Source organism: Pseudophryne corroboree, assembly GCF_028390025.1.
Source record: "Pseudophryne corroboree isolate aPseCor3 chromosome 3 unlocalized genomic scaffold, aPseCor3.hap2 SUPER_3_unloc_8, whole genome shotgun sequence".
NCBI lineage: Eukaryota > Metazoa > Chordata > Amphibia > Anura > Myobatrachidae > Pseudophryne > Pseudophryne corroboree.
Genome location: NW_026967574.1, coordinates 2,425,786 through 2,448,624, shown reverse-complemented (window position 1 = coordinate 2,448,624; position 22,839 = coordinate 2,425,786). Strand labels below are relative to the sequence as shown.

General features: G+C 45.8%; 2 protein-coding genes and 2 pseudogenes across 2 annotated transcripts in view; 1 reads left to right on the top strand and 3 right to left on the bottom strand.

Moving 5' to 3' along the window:
- LOC134984782 (zinc finger protein 585B-like) overlaps positions 1–22,839 on the bottom strand; it is a 671,664-nt gene that overhangs the window by 341,303 nt on the left and 307,522 nt on the right. The window lies entirely within an intron of this gene.
- Positions 8,494–8,613, bottom strand: LOC134984792 (5S ribosomal RNA; annotated as a pseudogene).
- On the top strand, positions 16,706–16,825 carry LOC134984791 (5S ribosomal RNA; annotated as a pseudogene).
- The window catches only part of LOC134984775 (zinc finger protein 665-like), a gene marked incomplete at its 3' end in the record, with an annotated part of 80,636 nt that continues 78,258 nt past the window's right edge, over positions 20,462–22,839 (bottom strand). The window contains exon 6 of the mRNA XM_063950269.1: positions 20,462–21,025. Within this exon, the coding sequence (XP_063806339.1) occupies positions 20,462–21,025 (564 nt within the window). The remainder of the gene's footprint in view (positions 21,026–22,839) is intronic.

Here is a 22,839-nt window from a genome sequence, read left to right as displayed (position 1 = left end):
TTTTAGGTATAGAAAGGCAACTCCAATACTGAATGGGAACAATTTAATAGACTTAGAATAAGTCAAAAATCCCTAGTAATCTCTCAGGCTTCCTTTCACAGCTTTCACAGCCGGATGGTGACTTGAACGTCAAGATAATTCAAGGTTTCTGAATGCATCTGATAGGTGTACTTGATACTTGACGCCCTGGAATTGATTGAGGACATCAATGCTGTGAATTGGTCCTCACCTCCTGTCCACAAGATGAACAGGTCATCTATGTATCGCGTGAACAGGAGGATATGATCCGCTGCAGCCTTGTCTTTAAAAAAAGAATCTAGCTCCTCCTTAAACATAAAAATGTTGGCGAACGAGGGGGAGACGTTGCTCCCCATCGCGCAGCCAGTCTTCTGGCGATAGAACTTGCCGTTAAAGAGAAAATGGTTTCTCTCCAATGTCAAACGGAGGAGGGTCAAGAATAAGGTGCGATCAAGGGATTCCATCTTCTCTTCTATTAAAAATTCCTCCATGGCTGCTAAGCCTGCCTGATGCGGAATGCTGGTGTATAAGCTCACCACGTCGACTATGCAGATGAGGGTGTTATCTGGAACCTGCTTGATTTCACCCAGTCGGTTAATAAAGCTTGTAGTATCCTTAATAAAGTGCTGGTGCTTGAGGATAAGGGGTTGCAGGATGCTATCTAAGAAGACGGACACCGGTTGAAAGATGGAATCCCGGGCTGATATAATAGGCCTTCCCGGCGGGGATTGGAGGTTCTTATGTACTTTTGGTACAGTAAAGAAAATAGGAACCAGTGGGTGTTCTTGTTTTAGTGCCTTACACATCCTGGAGGTGATCTTACTGGCCGCCTTGGCTTGATCCAGGATGGAAAAAAGTTCCTTTTGATATTCAGCTGTAGGGTCGTGCGTGAGTTCCTCATAGGTGGTTGTCTCAGCTAGTTGGTTATAAATCTCTTCAAGATAGTACTCCAAGTCCAACACCACCACTCCTCCCCCTTTGTCCGCTGGACGGATCACTATATCTCGGCAGTCCCCCAACGTTTTTAAAGCATCCCATTCCTCTTTAGATAGGTTACAATGTGCTTTAGGAAGCTCTGGAGCCTCATTGTACCTTTTGACTGAATCTCCCAACAGTCTCGTGAATGACCTAATGGATGCGTTGTTGGAGACTGGATCGAAAGAGGATTTAGAGCGTTGGTTCAAAAAGTTCTGGTGTGTGGTATCCAGCGTAGAGGGAGAGGGGGCCTCCTTCATGGTGGTCTGAAAAAATTCTTGCCGTCTCAGTTTACGAGAGAATTGGTGCAATTCGATGTGCCAGTTGAAATCGTTGAAGGGGTTGGTAGGGACAAAGGACAATCCTTTTTCCAACACCGCTTGCTCCACCTCTGAGAGGCTTCTGTGTGACAAGTTGTAGACTAAGGTTTTTTGTTTACAGATGCTCCTCTGGTTCCGTGCGTTTTGGCCACCCCTGCGGGTGGACGTCCTCTTCTTCCTTTTTCGGTCGTGGTGTCCGGTGCCGTCCCTAAAGGGACCGTCTTTCGTTGGGATGGTCCTTCTGAGTCTACTGGACCAAAGTCGCTGTCGCTGTTGGACGTACCAGGTGTACTCTGCTGTGCCTCTCTCCTCTTACGCCAACTCTGTTTATTCCGAAAGTGATAAGGTTTTGCGTTCACAGAGTTATCCCCCATCAGCCATCTATATACTCGATTAGAGTCATAGTCCTCCTTTACTATAAGCTGTTTATTTCGTTTAAACTTGACTAAATCACATCTGTATTTGTCGACTTGCTGCTGCAATTTAATCACCCATTCCTGATTAAGGTCGTTCTGCAATTCGATCTTATGGGTCTTTTCCATAGCGGAGATTTTGCCCCTAGTGGTGCCCAACTCCTTGCCCGCTTCCTCCACCACCAAAAGCATAAGGTCTAAACTGCATTTATTTAAAATCCCGACCCATTTTCTGCAAAAGTCGGGATTAAATCGACCTATGGTGGGGACGTTTCTTATGCGGAATCCTCTAGGCACCATTTTTTGTCGGTGGTAGTCTGAGAGGGAGATTCCATGCAACAGAAAATCTACCTCCCTTTTCTTAAGTTTTAGTAGCTGGTGGTAGAGATCTTCTATGTTTCCTGAGGACTCCTCCGGATTCAGGTGCTCCTTGAATCGTAGACGCTCTGCGTCGTCATCTGTATAGCTGAAGGATTCTCCTATTGTGGAGAACATACCTTTACATCCGGGTGAGTCGTCTGTATCCCCCAGCTCCATGTGGGAAAAAGTGCTGTTTGCTAACAGTGCACGTGCTTTTTAAAGTGCCGTGTGTCCAAAGTGCTGCTGTGCAAGGTGCAATGTATCCACTCTTGGCAGGAGGATGACCTTTGCTATCAAGGTCTGAACTGAGTGCGGGGGTTGCCTTGTCCCAAGCTGATACTGTTACCAGTAATGGTGGTCCAGTACCAATTGCATATATTCCCCACGGACCGGCACTCCCTCCTTCAAATAGCTGCAATGGCTCCGGTGCCCTCCTGGCTCCAATAGTGGTGATAGGGTACTGGCTAATGTAACAAAATTGACACTGGTCACTTTTTCCATCCTTTGTTTACACACACAGAACCGCAGCCCGGCCGCCTGGCACGTCAGGTCACTATGGCAACCAGACGCGAACTCAGCAGACGCGCCCACCGGAAGTAAACAGAGAGGACGGAATGCGTCCCAGGTTGCTATGGCGACCGCGGAAGCACTCACAGACGTCAGTTACCATTCCCCGGAAGTGACGCGGGTCTCAAGCGTGGCCGGGCCGGCGGTGTTTCACGGAGGGTTACTTCCCTATTTAAGGTATGTTTTACACTTCATTCATTTACTGTTCACCTTGACAAAGGGGTACAATTGACCCCGAAACGTTGGTTTCCTTGTTGAATACACGCTTTGCACTTTAAAGCCTCCGAGTGCCGCCTCTTCTTTACTGACTATGTGGATCTCTTTGGAGGGCACCGGAGCCATTGCAGCTATTTGAAGGAGGGAGTGCCGGTCCGTGGGGAATATATGCAATTGGTACTGGACCACCATTACTGGTAACAGTATCAGCTTGGGACAAGGCAACCCCCGCACTCAGTTCAGACCTTGATAGCAAAGGTCATCCTCCTGCCAAGAGTGGATACATTGCACCTTGCACAGCAGCACTTTGGACACACGGCACTTTAAAAAGCACGTGCACTGTTAGCAAACAGCACTTTTTCCCACATGGAGCTGGGGGATACAGACGACTCACCCGGATGTAAAGGTATGTTCTCCACAATAGGAGAATCCTTCAGCTATACAGATGACGACGCAGAGCGTCTACGATTCAAGGAGCACCTGAATCCGGAGGAGTCCTCAGGAAACATAGAAGATCTCTACCACCAGCTACTAAAACTTAAGAAAAGGGAGGTAGATTTTCTGTTGCATGGAATCTCCCTCTCAGACTACCACCGACAAAAAATGGTGCCTAGAGGATTCCGCATAAGAAACGTCCCCACCATAGGTCGATTTAATCCCGACTTTTGCAGAAAATGGGTCGGGATTTTAAATAAATGCAGTTTAGACCTTATGCTTTTGGTGGTGGAGGAAGCGGGCAAGGAGTTGGGCACCACTAGGGGCAAAATCTCCGCTATGGAAAAGACCCATAAGATCGAATTGCAGAACGACCTTAATCAGGAATGGGTGATTAAATTGCAGCAGCAAGTCGACAAATACAGATGTGATTTAGTCAAGTTTAAACGAAATAAACAGCTTATAGTAAAGGAGGACTATGACTCTAATCGAGTATATAGATGGCTGATGGGGGATAACTCTGTGAACGCAAAACCTTATCACTTTCGGAATAAACAGAGTTGGCGTAAGAGGAGAGAGGCACAGCAGAGTACACCTGGTACGTCCAACAGCGACAGCGACTTTGGTCCAGTAGACTCAGAAGGACCATCCCAACGAAAGACGGTCCCTTTAGGGACGGCACCGGACACCACGACCGAAAAAGGAAGAAGAGGACGTCCACCCGCAGGGGTGGCCAAAACGCACGGAACCAGAGGAGCATCTGTAAACAAAAAACCTTAGTCTACAACTTGTCACACAGAAGCCTCTCAGAGGTGGAGCAAGCGGTGTTGGAAAAAGGATTGTCCTTTGTCCCTACCAACCCCTTCAACGATTTCAACTGGCACATCGAATTGCACCAATTCTCTCGTAAACTGAGACGGCAAGAATTTTTTCAGACCACCATGAAGGAGGCCCCCTCTCCCTCTACGCTGGATACCACACACCAGAACTTTTTGAACCAACGCTCTAAATCCTCTTTCGATCCAGTCTCCAACAACGCATCCATTAGGTCATTCACGAGACTGTTGGGAGATTCAGTCAAAAGGTACAATGAGGCTCCAGAGCTTCCTAAAGCACATTGTAACCTATCTAAAGAGGAATGGGATGCTTTAAAAACGTTGGGGGACTGCCGAGATATAGTGATCCGTCCAGCGGACAAAGGGGGAGGAGTGGTGGTGTTGGACTTGGAGTACTATCTTGAAGAGATTTATAACCAACTAGCTGAGACAACCACCTATGAGGAACTCACGCACGACCCTACAGCTGAATATCAAAAGGAACTTTTTTCCATCCTGGATCAAGCCAAGGCGGCCAGTAAGATCACCTCCAGGATGTGTAAGGCACTAAAACAAGAACACCCACTGGTTCCTATTTTCTTTACTGTACCAAAAGTACATAAGAACCTCCAATCCCCGCCGGGAAGGCCTATTATATCAGCCCGGGATTCCATCTTTCAACCGGTGTCCGTCTTCTTAGATAGCATCCTGCAACCCCTTATCCTCAAGCACCAGCACTTTATTAAGGATACTACAAGCTTTATTAACCGACTGGGTGAAATCAAGCAGGTTCCAGATAACACCCTCATCTGCATAGTCGACGTGGTGAGCTTATACACCAGCATTCCGCATCAGGCAGGCTTAGCAGCCATGGAGGAATTTTTAATAGAAGAGAAGATGGAATCCCTTGATCGCACCTTATTCTTGACCCTCCTCCGTTTGACATTGGAGAGAAACCATTTTCTCTTTAACGGCAAGTTCTATCGCCAGAAGACTGGCTGCGCGATGGGGAGCAACGTCTCCCCCTCGTTCGCCAACATTTTTATGTTTAAGGAGGAGCTAGATTCTTTTTTTAAAGACAAGGCTGCAGCGGATCATATCCTCCTGTTCACGCGATACATAGATGACCTGTTCATCTTGTGGACAGGAGGTGAGGACCAATTCACAGCATTGATGTCCTCAATCAATTCCAGGGCGTCAAGTATCAAGTACACCTATCAGATGCATTCAGAAACCTTGAATTATCTTGACGTTCAAGTCACCATCCGTGAAGGGACCCTACACACAAGTTTATTCTGCAAACCCACCGACAGGAACACCCTGCTCAAGGCAAGTAGCCACCACCCCAAGGCCTTGAAAGAGGGATTGCCCCGATCTCAAATGATCAGAGTGTCACGAATTACCAGCGATCGCCACATTCTAGAACAAGAGCTAGACCGAATGGTGACAAAATTCCTGGAAAGGGGATATGATTACCAACTGCTATTGAAACACAAAGAAGAAGTAATGCAGATCCCCAGGGAAGCTCTGTTAATGCCCAAGAACCCGGTGCAGAAGCCAGTGATCATCTTCCCAACTAAATACAACACATCTAGCCCGGTGATACAGAGGGCTACCAAAGCCCTATGGCCACTAGTGGCTACGGACCGAGCCCTCCACTCTCTCCACAATAAAAGACCTATGGTCTGCTACCAACGGGGCCGGAACATAAGAGATAGAGTAGTCCACTCAGACGTGACTGGTTTCCAAAATGAAGTCAACAAGCGCAAACGACCACAAGGAGCGTTTTTAGAAAAGAAACCAGGTTGTTATAGATGCATAAAATGCACGACATGTGAGTATTTGATCATGAGCCATAATTTCAAGCACCCTCATAGCGAACGGGTCTTTAACATTAAACACATTTTAACATGCACCACCACCCATATTATTTACATTATTAAATGTCCCTGTAACCTTCATTATGTGGGTAAATCTATAAGATCCTTCAGAGAGAGGATGGCTCTCCACCGTTCGGCCATCAAGCAGGCATTACAAGGCAAAGAATCTGATCAACCAGTAGCAAGACACTTTGCAGTAGCTGGACACTCCATGAAAGATCTGCGCTACTTGATCATTGACCATGTCCCCAAAAGTATGAGAGGAGGCGACAGGGACGGAAAATTATTACGACTAGAAACCCAGTGGATTTTCAAGTTGGGGACCACCAGTCCAAATGGCCTCAACGAGAAATTGAGTTTCAACATCTTCTAAATAGACATTGTCCATCCCGTTTTTTTCCCCTGTCGCTTCTGCTGTGCATATATTCTTTCCTCCAGACCTAGAGTTATCTCCACAGTGTTAACTAATTACGCATCAACATGACCTAGGCTACTGCCATGGTCTATATTTTGTTCCTTTCAGGTTATGATTTAGTCCCCTCATGTTGGTGGGACATCAGTGACCCAGCTTGTCTTCCCCCCATAGAATTACTGTCCTTCAAGTTCCCCTCCCCTGTCCATCAGCTAGATCTGTAGCATTAGTGGCAAAAATGTTTTAACATAACTATTAACTGTGGAGATTCCTTCTATGACTGGCTCCAATAGTGGTGATAGGGTACTGGCTAATGTAACAAAATTGACACTGGTCACTTTTTCCATCTTTTGTTTACACACACAGAACCGCAGCCCGGCCGCCTGGCACGTCAGGTCACTATGGCAACCAGACGCGAACTCAGCAGACGCGCCCACCGGAAGTAAACAGAGAGGACGGAATGCGTCCCAGGTTGCTATGGCGACCGCGGAAGCACTCACAGACGTCAGTTACCATTCCCCGGAAGTGACGCGGGTCTCAAGCGTGGCCGGGCCGGCGGTGTTTCACGGAGGGTTACTTCCCTATTTAAGGTATGTTTTACACTTCATTCATTTACTGTTCACCTTGACAAAGGGGTACAATTGACCCCGAAACGTTGGTTTCCTTGTTGAATACACGCTTTGCACTTTAAAGCCTCCGAGTGCCGCCTCTTCTTTACTGACTATATATATATATATATATATATATATAGAAGAAATTATTGCGCCACTTGTGTTCATCAACGTTAAACTTGAATATAGATATAAGTAGTACCACTCTGACACTCCCTAAAAATTTAAAAGGGCGTCTGCTTACCCCTAACAGGGATGGCGGTTCCCTGTATGAGAGAATTTAAGATAGGGGGGGTGGGGGTTTAGCGACCAATGGTGTCTAAAATAATTTACAATTTCAGTTGAATAAATACGGTACAATTTATTATGTAAAACAATTTTTAAAAAGACAGAAACTTTTTCTAAAAAATGGGATAAAAACTATACATATAAATAGAATACCAGTTAAAAATGAATAAATAGTAAAAAGATTCCTTAACTTGGTATGTAGGTCACTGCCAGGTAGCCCAACGCGTTTCGTCCTTAAGACTTCATCAAGGGGTGTTGGCAGACTGGGAACAGACCTCTATTTATACCAGTATTAGTCTGGTATCAATTATGACATCATTTCCTGTTGATGTCACATGGTCTTTTTTAACAGACTAAGAGCAAAGTATTTTACATAAGAGAGTTATATAGTAATAAAGTTTATAGGTCCTATACATAAGTTAGTTCATTTTCTAGTTGAATTGGGGTTTAGAAATGCTTTTAAAGTCTCTCAGAAGTTGCGCCGGTGTTTTCCGCCCCACTTCCGGTTTTTCGGCGTCGCGTCACTTCCGCCCCACTTCCGGTAGTCGGACTGCGCATGCGCCCGCGACCTTCAGTTCTTCTAATAGCAAGGGAGCTAGGTGTAAGGCGCTTTGTTTTCATAGCGGCGGCCATCTTTGTAGAGATTTATTGTTCATTTTCTCTATGCGGTGGCCATCTTATTGTAGAACAGCAGGATTGACATTTATGGTATTTCTTGCATAGAAATGAAATAGAAAAAGGGGAGATTAATAATGACAAATGTGCAGCGTTTCTTCTTTGAAATTAAACGACAACATGTGACCAAGATATGGGATCCATATATTTATATTAGATACATAAATAAATAAATAAATATATATAAAAAGATGAATAAATATAAATAAATAATGATAGTTGATTAATTGCTGCATGTTATAGTGCAGAGTATGGCAGTGCAATCAATGTTTATTGCATATTGCATATTTTAAATAGGAGCGTTAATAAAGTAAATAAATAAATATATAAATAGTGCAGCCATTAAATAGCATAGTGCTAAAGTGCTTATTGCAAATTAACAGGAGGGCAGTGAGGGACGGGGTGGTGTTAGAGTGCCTCGTGGAGAGTGATAAAGTAGTATATCTGTTAGCTGAATGGTCAAGGTAACCGGAATTGACATGCTCATGTAGGCTATATTTACTTAGTTTGGTTACAGTACCTGATCTTCCCAGGTGGTCTCCCTGTTCTGGTACTGATCAGGCCCAACACTGCTTCGCTTCCAAGATCGGACGGGATTGGGCATGTCCAGTGTGGTTTGACTGTACGATTCACTTACCATACATGTGTCTCCGTTATTTATGATACAGCTATACACGTTGGTAAAGGACTGTGGTGGTGTGGGGTGGGCTGGGTTGGGGTTGGGTGGGGTGAGTGGGGGTTAGGTGGGGGGGGGGGGGGTTTGGGTGTGTCGGGTCTGAAACCAAATTCTAAATTTTATCCATTAGAATCAAAAGGGAGTAATATTGATATTTTTTATGAGATGGTAAAGAAGGACCTATGCGACACCGATCTTGTGAAAATAAAGGAAAAGAACATCACAAATCGAGAACAAGAAGCTTTAAAAAAGCTACAGAAAAACCAGGAAATCGTTTTAAAACAAGCTGATAAAGGGGGGGGTCTGGTCATAATGGACCGTGATAAATATATCACAGAAGCAGAGAGACTATTGGGGGACAATGCATCCTATATAAAATTGTCCAACGACCCTAAAGACGTTTTCATTGAAGAACTAAGAACACTACTAGTACGTGGTCTTCATACAAACATTCTCACAAAGGGAGAATTCCAATTCTTGTTCAAATCAGATCCCATTACCCCTATTTTCTATTTCCTGCCTAAAATTCACAAAAATTTGGAAAACCCGCCCGGAAGACCAATAGTGGCGGGTATCGATTCTCTTACATCAAACCTGTCAGAATACGTAGATGTCTTTTTAAAACCATACGTAAAAGACTTACCATCATTTTTAAAAGACACAACCTCCGTACTGAACTCCCTAAAAGACTTTGTGTGGAAAGACACCTTTAAGTGGGTAACAATAGATGTACAATCGTTATATACCTGTATAGATCATCAAAAAGGTGTAAACGCATGCAGAGAGTTTTTGGAAAATGATACGGCATTAACAACGATTCATAAAGATTTTATCTGTGATGTTATGCTTTTTATCCTTCAACACAATTATTTTAAATTTTTAGATGACTTTTATTTACAACGCTGTGGGACCGCGATGGGTACAATTTTTGCACCAAGTTTCGCAAATCTTTTTATGGGCAGTTGGGAGAAGAATTTTATATATGGCAAACATGATTTTAAGGAACATTTAACCTTTTATCGTCGCTACATAGATGACATTTTAATCATCTGGGATGGAACAGAAGAAAGTTTTTATGAATTCCTTAAATATCTAAGTGAAAATGATATGAACCTCATCTTTACATCCAAGATCAACCAAGACTCTATTGAATTTCTTGATCTGGTTCTAATAGCAAAGGACAATAAAATTGAGACAAAAAACTTCATTAAACAAGTGGATACGAATAGCTACCTGCATTACAGAAGTAACCACTTAAAGAAATGGAAAAATAATATCCCCTTCTCTCAATTTAATAGAATAAAGAGAAATTGTACCAATCAAGAAGAATGTGAAGCCCAAATTGAGAAATACAAACACAGATTTAAAGATAAGGAGTACCCTACGAATATTCTGGAAGAAGCTGCCACAAAAGCAAAAGCCTTGGAAAGATCTACATTACTTGAATATAAGACCAAAGAAACAAAAAAGGACTCCATCTCTTTTATTACTACATATAACCGTCACGAAAAAAACATCAGGGACTCACTCAAGAACCATTGGGGAGTCCTACTAATGGACCCAATACTTAAAGAAATTCTACCTCCTCGCCCCGAGATTATCTTCAGAAAATCAAAAAACCTCAAAGATACACTAGCCCCCAGTATGTTGCGGAATGATACTAAAGTGGTTCCAAGAATGCCAAAATGCACTGGCTCCTACAAGTGCGGTCGATGTAATATCTGCAGGTACCTACACCCAGTAAGGAAGACCTTCACAGACACGGAAAAAAGGGAAATTCACAAAATTAAAGACTTCATAAATTGTAATACCCAATCAGTGATCTACCTGTTAGAATGTGGGTGCGGCAAGCAATATGTGGGAAAGACCAAAAGACCTCTTAAATTGAGAATCCAAGAACATGTCCGCAATATAAGGAATAAAAATAAGATTTTACTTACCGATAAATCTATTTCTCGTAGTCCGTAGTGGATGCTGGGACTCCGTCAGGACCATGGGGAATAGCGGCTCCGCAGGAGACAGGGCACAAAATAAAAGCTTGAATATCAGGTGGTGTGCACTGGCTCCTCCCCCTATGACCCTCCTCCAAGCCAGTTAGGATACTGTGCCCGGACGAGCGTACATAATAAGGAAGGATATCGAATCCCGGGTAAGACTCATACCAGCCACACCAATCACACCGTACAACCTGTGATCTGAACCCAGTTAACAGTATGATAACAACGAAGGAGCCTCTAAAAAGATGGCTCACAACAAGAATAACCCGATTTTTGTAACAATAACTATATACAAGTATTGCAGACAATCCGCACTTGGGATGGGCGCCCAGCATCCACTACGGACTACGAGAAATAGATTTATCGGTAAGTAAAATCTTATTTTCTCTGACGTCCTAGTGGATGCTGGGACTCCGTCAGGACCATGGGGATTATACCAAAGCTCCCAAACGGGCGGGAGAGTGCGGATGACTCTGCAGCACCGAATGAGAGAACTCCAGGTCCTCTTCAGCCAGGGTATCAAATTTGTAGAATTTTGCAAACGTGTTTGCCCCTGACCAAGTAGCTGCTCGGCAAAGTTGTAAAGCCGAGACCCCTCGGGCAGCCGCCCAAGATGAGCCCACTTTCCTTGTGGAATGGGCTTTTACTGATTTTGGCTGTGGCAATCCTGCCACAGAATGTGCCAGCTGAATTGTACTACAAATCCAGCGAGCAATCGTCTGCTTTGAAGCAGGAGCACCCAGCTTGTTGGGTGCATACAAGATAAACAGCGAATCAGATTTTCTGACTCCAGCCGTCCTGGAAACATATATTTTCAAGGCCCTGACAACGTCCAGCAACTTAGAGTCCTCTAAGTCCCTAGTAGCCGCAGGTACCACAATAGGTTGGTTCATGTGAAACGCAGAAACCACCTTAGGCAGAAATTGAGGACGAGTCCTCAATTCCGCCCTGTCAGAATGAAAAATTAAGTAAGGGCTTTTACATGATAAAGCCGCCAATTCTGACACACGCCTGGCTGAAGCCAAGGCCAACAGCATCGACACCTTCCACGTGAGATATTTTAAATCTACCGTAGCCAATGGTTCAAACCAGTGCGATTTTAGAAATCTCAACACAACATTGAGATCCCAAGGTGCCACTGGAGGCACGAAAGGAGGCTGTATGTGCAGCACCCCTTTTACAAAAGTCTGAACTTCAGGTACTGAAGCCAATTCTTTCTGGAAGAATATTGACAAGGCCGAAATTTGAACCTTAATGGACCCTAATTTTAGGCCCATAGACAGTCCTGTTTTGCAGGAAATGCAAGAAACGACCCAGTTGAAATTCCTCTGTAGGGGCCTTCTTGGCCTCACACCACGCAACATATTTACGCCAAATGCGGTGATAATGTTTTGCGGTTACTTCCTTTCTGGCTTTTACCAGAGTAGGGATGACTTCTTCTGGAATGCCCTTGTCCTTTAGGATCCGGCGTTCAACCGCCATGCCGTCAAACGCAGCCGCGGTAAGTCTTGGAACAGACAAGGCCCCTGCTGGAGCAGGTCCTTTCTTAGAGGTAGAGGCCACGGTTCGTCCGTGAGCATCTCTTGAAGTTCCGGGTACCAAGACCTTCTTGGCCAATCCGGAACCACGAGTATAGTTCTTACTCCTCTCCTTCTTATTATTCTCAATACTTTTGGTATGAGGGGCAGAGGAGGGAACACATACACTGACTGGTACACCCACGGCGTTACCAGAGCGTCCACTGCTATTGCCTGAGGGTCCCTTGACCTGGCGCAATATCTGTCCAGTTTTTTGTTTAGACGTGACGCCATCATGTCCACCTTTGGTTTTTCCCAAAGGTTTACAATTTGGTGGAAGACTTCTGGGTGAAGTCCCCACTCTCCCGGGTGAAGGTCGTGTCTGCTGAGGAAGTCTGCTTCCCAGTTGTCCACTCCCGGAATGAACACTGCCGACAGTGCTATCACATGATTCTCCGCCCAGCGAAGAATCCTTGCAGTCTCTGCCATTGCCCTTCTGCTTCTCGTGCCGCCCTGCCTGTTTACGTGGGCGACTGACGTGATGTTGTCCGATTGGATCAACACCGCCTGACCCTGAAGCAGAGGTTTTGTGAATTAAGGCATTGTAAATGGCCCTTAGTTCCAGAATGTTTATATGAAGAGATGTTTCCATGCTTGACCACAAGCCCTGGAAATTTCTTCCCTGTGTGACTGCTCCCCAGCCTCTCAGGCTGGCATCCGTGGTTACCAGGATCCAATCCTGAATGCCAAATCTGCGGCCCTCTAGTAAATGAGCACTCTGCAGCCACCACAGGAGCGACACCCTTGTCCTTGGCGACAGGGTTATCCGTTGATGCATCTGAAGATGCGATCCGGACCATTTTCCCAGTAGATCCCACTGAAAAGTTCTTGCATGGAATCTTCCGAATGGAATCGCTTCGTAAGAAGCCACCATTTTTCCCAGGACCCTCGTGCACTGATGTACTGAGACCTGTCCTGGTTTTAGGAGGTTCCTGGCTAGCTCGGATAACTCCCTGGCCTTCTCCTCCGGGAGAAACACCTTCTTCTGGACTGTGTCCAGAATCATTCCTAAGAACAGTAGCCGTGTCGTTGGAATCAGCTGCGATTTTGGGATATTTAGAATCCATCCGTGCTGTTTTAGCACTACCTGAGTTAGTGCCACCCCGACTACTAACTGTTCCTTGGTTCTTGCCCTTATCAGGAGATCGTCCAAGTAAGGGATAATTAAGATGCCTTTCCTTCGTAGGAGCATCATCATTTCGGCCATTACCTTGGTAAAGACCCGAGGCGCCGTGGACAATCCAAACGGCAGCGTCTGAAACTGATAATGACAGTCTTGTACTACAAACCTGAGGTACCCTTGGTGAGAAGGGTATATTGGGACGTGGAGATAAGCATCTTTTATGTCCAGCGACACCATATAGTCCCCCTCTTCCAGGTTTGCTATCACCGCTCTGAGTGACTCCATCTTGAATTTGAACTTTTTTATGTAAATGTTCAAAGATTTTAGATTTAAGATTGGTCTCACCGAGCCGTCCGGCTTCGGTACCACAAATAGTGTGGAATAATACCCCTTCCCTTGTTGTAGGAGGGGTACCTTGATTATCACCTGCTGGGAGTACAGCTTGTGAATGGCTTCCAGAACTGCCTCCCTGTCGGAGGGAGACTTTGGTAAAGCAGACTTGAGGAAACGATGAGGAGGAAACGCCTCGAATTCCAGTTTGTACCCCTGTGATACTACCTGTAGAATCCAAGGATCCACTTGCGAGTGAGCCCACTGCGCGTTGAAATTCTTGAGACGGGCCCCCACCGTGTCTAAGTCTACTTGTAAATCCCCAGCGTCATGCTGAAGACTTGGCAGAAGCAGGGGAGGGCTTCTGCTCCTGGGAAGCGGCTGCGTGATGCTGCCTTTTCCCTCTTCCTCTGCCCTTGGGCAGAAAGGATTGGCCTTTTGCTCGCTTATACTTGTGGGAACGAAAGGACTGAGTTTGAAAAGACTGTGTCTTTTTCTGCTGATGTGAAGTACCCTGGGGTAAAAAGGTGGATTTTCCAGCCGTTGCCGTGGCCACCAGGTCTGTTAGACCAGCCCCAAATAACTCCTCCCCCTTATACGGCAATACTTCCATGTGCCGTTTGGAATCTGCGTCCCCTGACCACTGTCGGGTCCATAATGCTCTTCTGGCAGAAATGGACATTGCGCTTACTCTTGATGCCAGGGTACAAATATCCCTCTGCGCATCACGCATATATAGCAATGCGTCCTTTAAATGGTCTATAGTTAACAAAATATTGTCCCTATCCAGGGTATCAATATTCTCAGTCAGGGAATCCGCCCATGCAACTCCAGCACTGCACATCCAGGCTGATGCGATTGCTGGTCGCAGTATAACACCAGTATGTGTGTATATACTTTTTAGGATATTTTCTAGCCTCCTATCAGCTGGTTCTTTGAGGGTGGCCGTCTCAGGGGACGGTAACGCTACTTGTTTAGATAAACGTGTAAGCGCCTTATCTACCCTAGGGGGTGTTTCCCACCGCGCCCTAACCTCTGGCGGGAAAGGGTATAGTGCTAATAATTTATTTGAAATTAGCTGTTTTTTATCAGGGGAAACCCACGCTTTATCACACACCTCATTTATTTCATCTGACTCTGGAAAAACTATTGGCAGTTTTTTCACACCCCACATAATACCCGCCTTTGTGGTACTTGTAGTGTCAGAAAGATTTAATGCCTCTTTCATTGCCGTGATCATGTAACGTGTGGCCCTACTGGACATTACGTTTGTCTCGTCACCGTCGACACTAGATCCAGTATCAGTATCTGGATCCGTGTCGACCCACTGAGGTAGCGGCCGTTTTAGGGCCCCTGAGGGTGTCTGAGACGCCTGAACAGGCACTAATTGATTTGCCGGCTTTCTCATGTCGTCAACAGTTTTTTGCAAATTGCTGACATTATCACTTAATTGTTTTAAACACAATCATCCAGTCAGGTGTCGACTCCCTAGGGGGTGACATCACTAACACAGGCAACTGCTCCGCCTCCACCTCATTTTCCTCCTCATACATGTCGACACACGCGTACCGACACACAGCACACACACCGGGAATGCTCTGATAGAGGACAGGACCCCACTTAGCCCTTTGGAGAGACAGAGGGAAAGTCTGCCAGCACACACCCCAGCGCTATATATATATACAGGGATAACCTTATATAAGTGTTATTCCCTTATAGCTGCGGTTAATATTAGTTATTTGCTGCCACCATGCCCCCCCTTCTCTTTTTTACCCTGAATCAGATGCAGTACTGCAGGGGAGAATCAGGGAGCCGTCCTTCCAGCGGAGCTGTGAGGGAAAAATGGCGCCAGTGTGCTGAGGAGATAGGCCCCGCCCCTTCACGACGTCCTTAACTCCCGCTTTTTTATGTGTAAAATGGCAGGGGAAAAAATACATCCATATAGCCCTGGAGCTATATGTGATGTATTCCTTTAGCCAACTAAGGATAAATGTGTTTTATATTGCGTCTCAGGGCGTTCCCCCCCCAGCGCCCTGCACCCTCAGTGACCGGAGTGTGAAGTGTGCTGAGAGCAATGGCGCACAGCTGCGGTGCTGTGCGCTACCTTAGTCTTGAAGACAGGATGTCTTCTGCCGCCGATTTCACCGGACCTCTTCGTCTCTTCTGGCTCTGTAAGGGGGACGGCGGCGCGGCTCCGGTGACCCATCCAGGCTGAACCTGTGATCGTCCCTCTGGAGCTAACGTCCTAAGAAGCCCAATCCACTCTGCACTCAGGTGAGTTCGCTTCTTCTCCCCTTAGTCCCACGATGCAGTGAGCCTGTTGCCAGCAGGACTCACTGAAAAAAAAAAAAAAAAAACCAAACTAAACTTTTATTCTAGGCAGCTCTGGAGAGCCACCTAGTTTGCACCCTTCTCGGCCGGGCACAAAAATCTAACTGGCTTGGAGGAGGGTCATAGGGGGAGGAGCCAGTGCACACCACCTGATATTCAAGCTTTTATTTTGTGCCCTGTCTCCTGCGGAGCCGCTATTCCCCATGGTCCTGACGGAGTCCCAGCATCCACTAGGACGTCAGAGAAATAGAAACACACGCCGTATCCAGACACTTTAACTCAACACATAACTCGAACCCAGAAGCATTGACTTTCAAAGCTATTGAACTTGTGAAACTGGGTGAAAGAGGGGGCGACCTGGCCAACAGACTATCACGAAGAGAAATGTACTGGATCTTCCAACTACAAACACTCCATCCAAAGGGATTCAACGATTACTATGAAATCGCGCCGTTCCTGTGACTCTCACTCCTGGCATCAGGACTATACGGTCGGATCTACATTTTGCAGTAGCCATAAATCACACCCCCCCCCCTTCCTTACCCCCACACCCAACCCCCCCCCCCCCCACCTAACCCCCACTCACCCCACCCAACCCCAACCCAGCCCACCCCACACCACCACAGTCCTTTACCAACGTGTATAGCTGTATCATAAATAACGGAGACACATGTATGGTAAGTGAATCGTACAGTCAAACCACACTGGACATGCCCAATCCCGTCCGATCTTGGAAGCGAAGCAGTGTTGGGCCTGATCAGTACCAGAACAGGGAGACCACCTGGGAAGATCAGGTACTGTAACCAAACTAAGTAAATATAGCCTACATGAGCATGTCAATTCCGGTTACCTTGACCATTCAGCTAACAGATATACTACTTTATCACTCTCCACGAGGCACTCTAACACCACCCCGTCCCTCACTGCCCTCCTGTTAATTTGCAATAAGCACTTTAGCACTATGCTATTTAATGGCTGCACTATTTATATATTTATTTATTTACTTTATTAACGCTCCTATTTAAAATATGCAATATGCAATAAACATTGATTGCACTGCCATACTCTGCACTATAACATGCAGCAATTAATCAACTATCATTATTTATTTATATTTATTCATCTTTTTATATATATTTATTTATTTATTTATGTATCTAATATAAATATATGGATCCCATATCTTGGTCACATGTTGTCGTTTAATTTCAAAGAAGAAACGCTGCACATTTGTCATTATTAATCTCCCCTTTTTCTATTTCATTTCTATGCAAGAAATACCATAAATGTCAATCCTGCTGTTCTACAATAAGATGGCCACCGCATAGAGAAAATGAACAATAAATCTCTACAAAGATGGCCGCCGCTATGAAAACAAAGCGCCTTACACCTAGCTCCCTTGCTATTAGAAGAACTGAAGGTCGCGGGCGCATGCGCAGTCCGACTACCGGAAGTGGGGCGGAAGTGACGCGACGCCGAAAAACCGGAAGTGGGGCGGAAAACACCGGCGCAACTTCTGAGAGACTTTAAAAGCATTTCTAAACCCCAATTCAACTAGAAAATGAACTAACTTATGTATAGGACCTATAAACTTTATTACTATATAACTCTCTTATGTAAAATACTTTGCTCTTAGTCTGTTAAAAAAGACCATGTGACATCAACAGGAAATGATGTCATAATTGATACCAGACTAATACTGGTATAAATAGAGGTCTGTTCCCAGTCTGCCAACACCCCTTGATGAAGTCTTAAGGACGAAACGCGTTGGGCTACCTGGCAGTGACCTACATACCAAGTTAAGGAATCTTTTTACTATTTATTCATTTTTAACTGGTATTCTATTTATATGTATAGTTTTTATCCCATTTTTTAGAAAAAGTTTCTGTCTTTTTAAAAATTGTTTTACATAATAAATTGTACCGTATTTATTCAACTGAAATTGTAAATTATTTTAGACACCATTGGTCGCTAAACCCCCACCCCCCCTATCATATATATATATATCCCTATATTGAGCCGGGGGACCCTATACACAGGGAGATTACACCTCTGGGAGGGCAACACAGTCCAAACATTGCGTTCCCCACTGTTTGTTCTTGGCGGGGCCAGCAGGGAAAAATGGCGCTGACTCAGTGTGTGAGGCTAAGCTCCGCCCCTCTCGGCGCGCTATAGCCCCCCTGGATCTGAAAACCAAATAGGCCGAGTACTAAATATAGGGTATATATATATACACTCAGCACCATGCTGCTCAGGGCGCCCCCCTGTGCGCCCTGCACCCCAGACAACGTTCGGGAAGCGGGAGTTCCGGGCGCATCGCGCACCCGCCGCTCTCATGGTGGGTCCCCGTGTGCGGCGCCCGGGAGCTCTAACTATCTATGCTGCCCCGGGCGCCACCACCTCCCGGCGCCCTGTACCCATGGCGCCCGACGGGGACCACGGCATAACGCGCCTGCGGGGGTCTGTATACGGAGCCCCCGGCAGCGCGAGTAAGAACTGTTAAAACTGACTCGCCTCCCAGGGCGCTCCCCCCCGCGTGCCCTGCACCCGTATAAGCGGTGGCAGGGAAATAATTAAAGTATACTGGCGGGGGATGAACCACGGTGCCTCGGCACCTAAATGCTTTTTTTTTTTTGCCAGTTGTTCACATTAAGCAGACCAGTAACATGCGCCCAGGGCGCTCCCCCCCACCCCCCCACCCCACCAGCGCCCTGCACCCTGTGAGTGCCGTTGGTGTGTGGGAGCATGAAGAGCAGCACTACCACTGTACCTCCGTTACTGAAGTCTTCTGCCGTCTGAAGTCTTCTTTTCTTCCAATACTCACCCGACTTCTTTCTTCTGGCTTCTGTGAGGGGAATGACGGCGTGGCTCCGGGAACAAGCAGCTAGGCGCACCAAGTGATCGAACCCTCTGGAGCTAATGGTGTCCAGTAGCCGAGAAGCAGAGCCTTGAAACTCACAGAAGTAGGTCCTGCTTCTCCCCCCTCACTCCCACGCTGCAGGGAGCCTGTAGCCAGCAGGTCTCCCTGAAAATAAAAAACCTAACATAAAGTCTTTCAGAGAAACTCAGTAGAGCTCCCCTAGTGTGTGACCCATCACTCCTGGGCACAAAGTCTAACTGAGGTCTGGAGGAGGGGCATAGAGAGAGGAGCCAGTTCACACCCAGTTTAAGTCTTTAAAGTGTGCCCAAGCTCCTGCGGATGAGTCTATACCCCATGGTCCTTTTGGAATCCCCAGCATCCTCTAGGACGTATGAGAAATAGAGGTACATTAATGAAAAGCGTGAGTAACAGTCATCAGTCTGCTTGTGAAGGTCTCTAGAGTGGTGGCCTCTTGGACTGTGCAAGGCAGTGAGTTCCATGGTCAGGGCTACAAAGCTAAACATTCAACCCATAAATGAATGACAGGAGATTCTTGGTACTGCTGGTAACAGTCCATCTGTAGAAGCAAGCAAGCAGGGCAGTAAGGAGGCAGAAGCTGCTTCTAGTACCTTGGACCATGTAATGTTGAGCTGGGAAAGTCAGTTAGCCAATTATGAAATAGATTTGTCATCTTACAGGCAGCCAGTGAAGGGAGTAGAGAATGGGTGTTATGAGGCAGGAAGGGGCTGGTTAGGTAACAGCTTGGCTGCTGCATTCTGTACTAGCTGCAAGCTCTGTAATTCTTTTGCTGGGTGACCCAGGTAGATGGCATTGCAGTAGTCTATGAACTTCTGAGGGAATCAAGTGCTTGATTCTGGCTATGGTCCATAGATGGAAGAATGAGGATTTGTATGTGGCAGATACCTGATGTCTGTGTCAGCCACATACCAGGACAACACAAAGATTCAGCACATGTTCAGTATTTTCAATTCTGAACACCAAAGCATAAATCCAGATGGTTGGTAAAGCTGTAGTCTTGTCCTTTGCTGGTGAGCTTCTATTATGTTTCACAAAGACTGAGTCACAGCCAACTGGCATCATCCACCCCTGGCGCTCAGCTAGACAACCATTTAGGATTGGTATTCGGTTCTCAATACATGGAGCAAAAAGCAGGTAATCAGCATAACAGTGGTAGACCAGGCCATGATGTCTGATTATATCACCCAGTGGTAGCATTTATATTGCATAAAGCATAGGAGATAAGGTTGACCCTTGAGGAACATTGCATGACAGTGATAATTATACTCCAGAAGATGTAAATAGTTCCGTATTTGGGTAATGTCTAATATGTTCAACAAGAGCGGATTTATTTCTCTCACAGCATGAAAATGGCTTCTCACCTGTGAAATCGCTGATGTGTAACAAGTTGTGATTTCCATGCAAAACATTTCCCACACTCAGAACAGGAAAACGGCTTCTCACCTGTGTGAGTATGCTGATGAATAACAAAATGTGATTTCTGTGCAAAACATTTACCACACTCAGAACAGGAAAATGGCTTCTCACCTGTGTGACTTCTCTGATGTGTAACAAGAGCTGATTTCTGTGTAAAACATTTCCCACACTCAGAACAGAAATACGGCTTCTCACCTGTGTGACTTCTCTGATGTCTAACAAGATTTGGTTTCTGTGCAAAACATTTACCACACTCAGAACAGGAATACGGCTTCTCACCTGTGTGACTTCTCTGATGTGTAACAAGAGCTGATTTCTGTGTAAAACATTTCCCACACTCAGAACAGGAAAACGGCTTCTCACCTGTGTGACTTCTCTGATGTGTAACAAGTTCTGATTTAACTGCGAAACATTTCCCACACTCAGAACAGAAATACGGCTTCTCACCTGTGTGACTTCTCTGATGTGTAACAAGATTTGGTTTCTGTGCAAAACATATACCACACTCAGAACAGGAATACGGCTTCTCACCTGTGTGACTTCTCTGATGTGTAACAAGAGCTGATTTCTGTGTAAAACATTTCCCACACTCAGAACAGGAATACGGCTTCTCACCTGTGTGAGTATGCTGATGAGTAACAAAATGTGATTTGAATGCAAAACATTTCCCACACTCAGAACAGGAAAACGGATTCTCACCTGAGTGACTTCTCTGATGTGTAGCAAGATTTGAGTTGCATGCAAAACATTTCCCACACTCAGAACATATCAGTGGCCTCTCACCTGCTTTAGCTGGATGATGGGTAATAAGCTTTGTGTTCTGTGTAAAACATTTGGTATCTATAGAACATGGAAACACTGTATCTACTCTCAGAGCTGTAACAGATGCACCAATATCAGAGTGATCAGGAGAACATTTCCCAGGATCAGAGGGATCAGCTGATAGAGCTGGATGTATAATTGGGGTAATGGGATTATCTCCTGGAGAATCCTGTATACTGTCATTATCTTTTATGTCACAATCCGGGGATAACATTAGATGTCCTTCTGAGATATTCCTGCTTGTGTGTCCATCTGCTGGAAATAAAATACATTAATATATATAATGAGTAGACAAGACCCAGGGTGTTACAGGATACAATATATCATTCTATAACTGACATGTTTTACCTGTAATCATTGCTTTTATGTGTATTAAAAAAAAAAAAAGATAGGATGCTTAGAATGGAGCTTGATCAACACTGAACGCTCATGTGGGATTACTAGAGGCGACATGGACGCTCATGTGGGATTACTAGAGGCGACATGGACGCTCATGTGGGATTACTAGAGGTGACATGGACGCTCATGTGGGATTACTAGAGGTGAAACTGATGCTCATGTGGGATTACTAGAAGTGACATGGACGCTCATGTGGGATTACTAGAGGTGACCTGGATGCTCATGTGGGATTACTAGAGGCAACATGGACGCTCATGTGGGATTAGTAGAGGTGAGATAGATGCTCATGTGGGATTACTGGAGGAGACATGGACGCTCGTGTGGGATTACTGGAGGAGACATGGACGCTCGTGTGGGATTACTGGAGGAGACATGGAAGCTCGTGTGGGATTACTGGAGGAGACATGGACGCTCATGTGGGATTACTAGAGGTGACATGGACGCTCATGTGGGATTGCTAGAGGTGACATGGACGCTCATGTTGGATTACTAGAGGTGACATGGATGCTCATGTGGGATTACTAGAGGTGACATGGATGCTCATGTGGGATTACTAGAGGTGACATGGACGCTCATGTGGAATTACTAGAGGTGACATGGACGCTCATGTGGGATTACTAGAGGTGACATGGACGCTCATGTGGGATTACTAGAGGTGACATGGACGCTCATGTGGGATTAGTAGAGGTGAGACAGATGCTCATGTGGGATTACTAGAGGTGACATGGCCGCTCATGTGGGATTACTAGAGGTGACATGGACGCTCATGTGGGATTACTAGAGGTGACATGGACGCTCATGTGGAATTACTAGAGGTGACATGGACGCTCATGTGGGATTACTAGAGGTGACATGGATGCTCATGTGGGATTACTAGAGGTGACATGGACGCTCATGTGGAATTACTAGAGGTGACATGGACGCTCATGTGGGATTACTAGAGGTGACATGGACGCTCATGTGGGATTACTAGAGGTGACATGGACGCTCATGTGGGATTAGTAGAGGTGAGACAGATGCTCATGTGGGATTACTAGAGGTGACATGGACGCTCATGTGGGATTACTAGAGGTGACACTGATGCTCGTGGGATTACTACAGGTGGCATGGACGCTCATGTGGGATTACTAGAGGTGACATGGCCGCTCATGTGGGATTAGTAGAGGTGAGACAGATGCTCATGTGGGATTACTAGAGGAGACATGGACGCTCGTGTGGGATTACTGGAGGAGACATGGACGCTCGTGTGGGATTACTAGAGGTGACATGGACGCTCATGTGGGA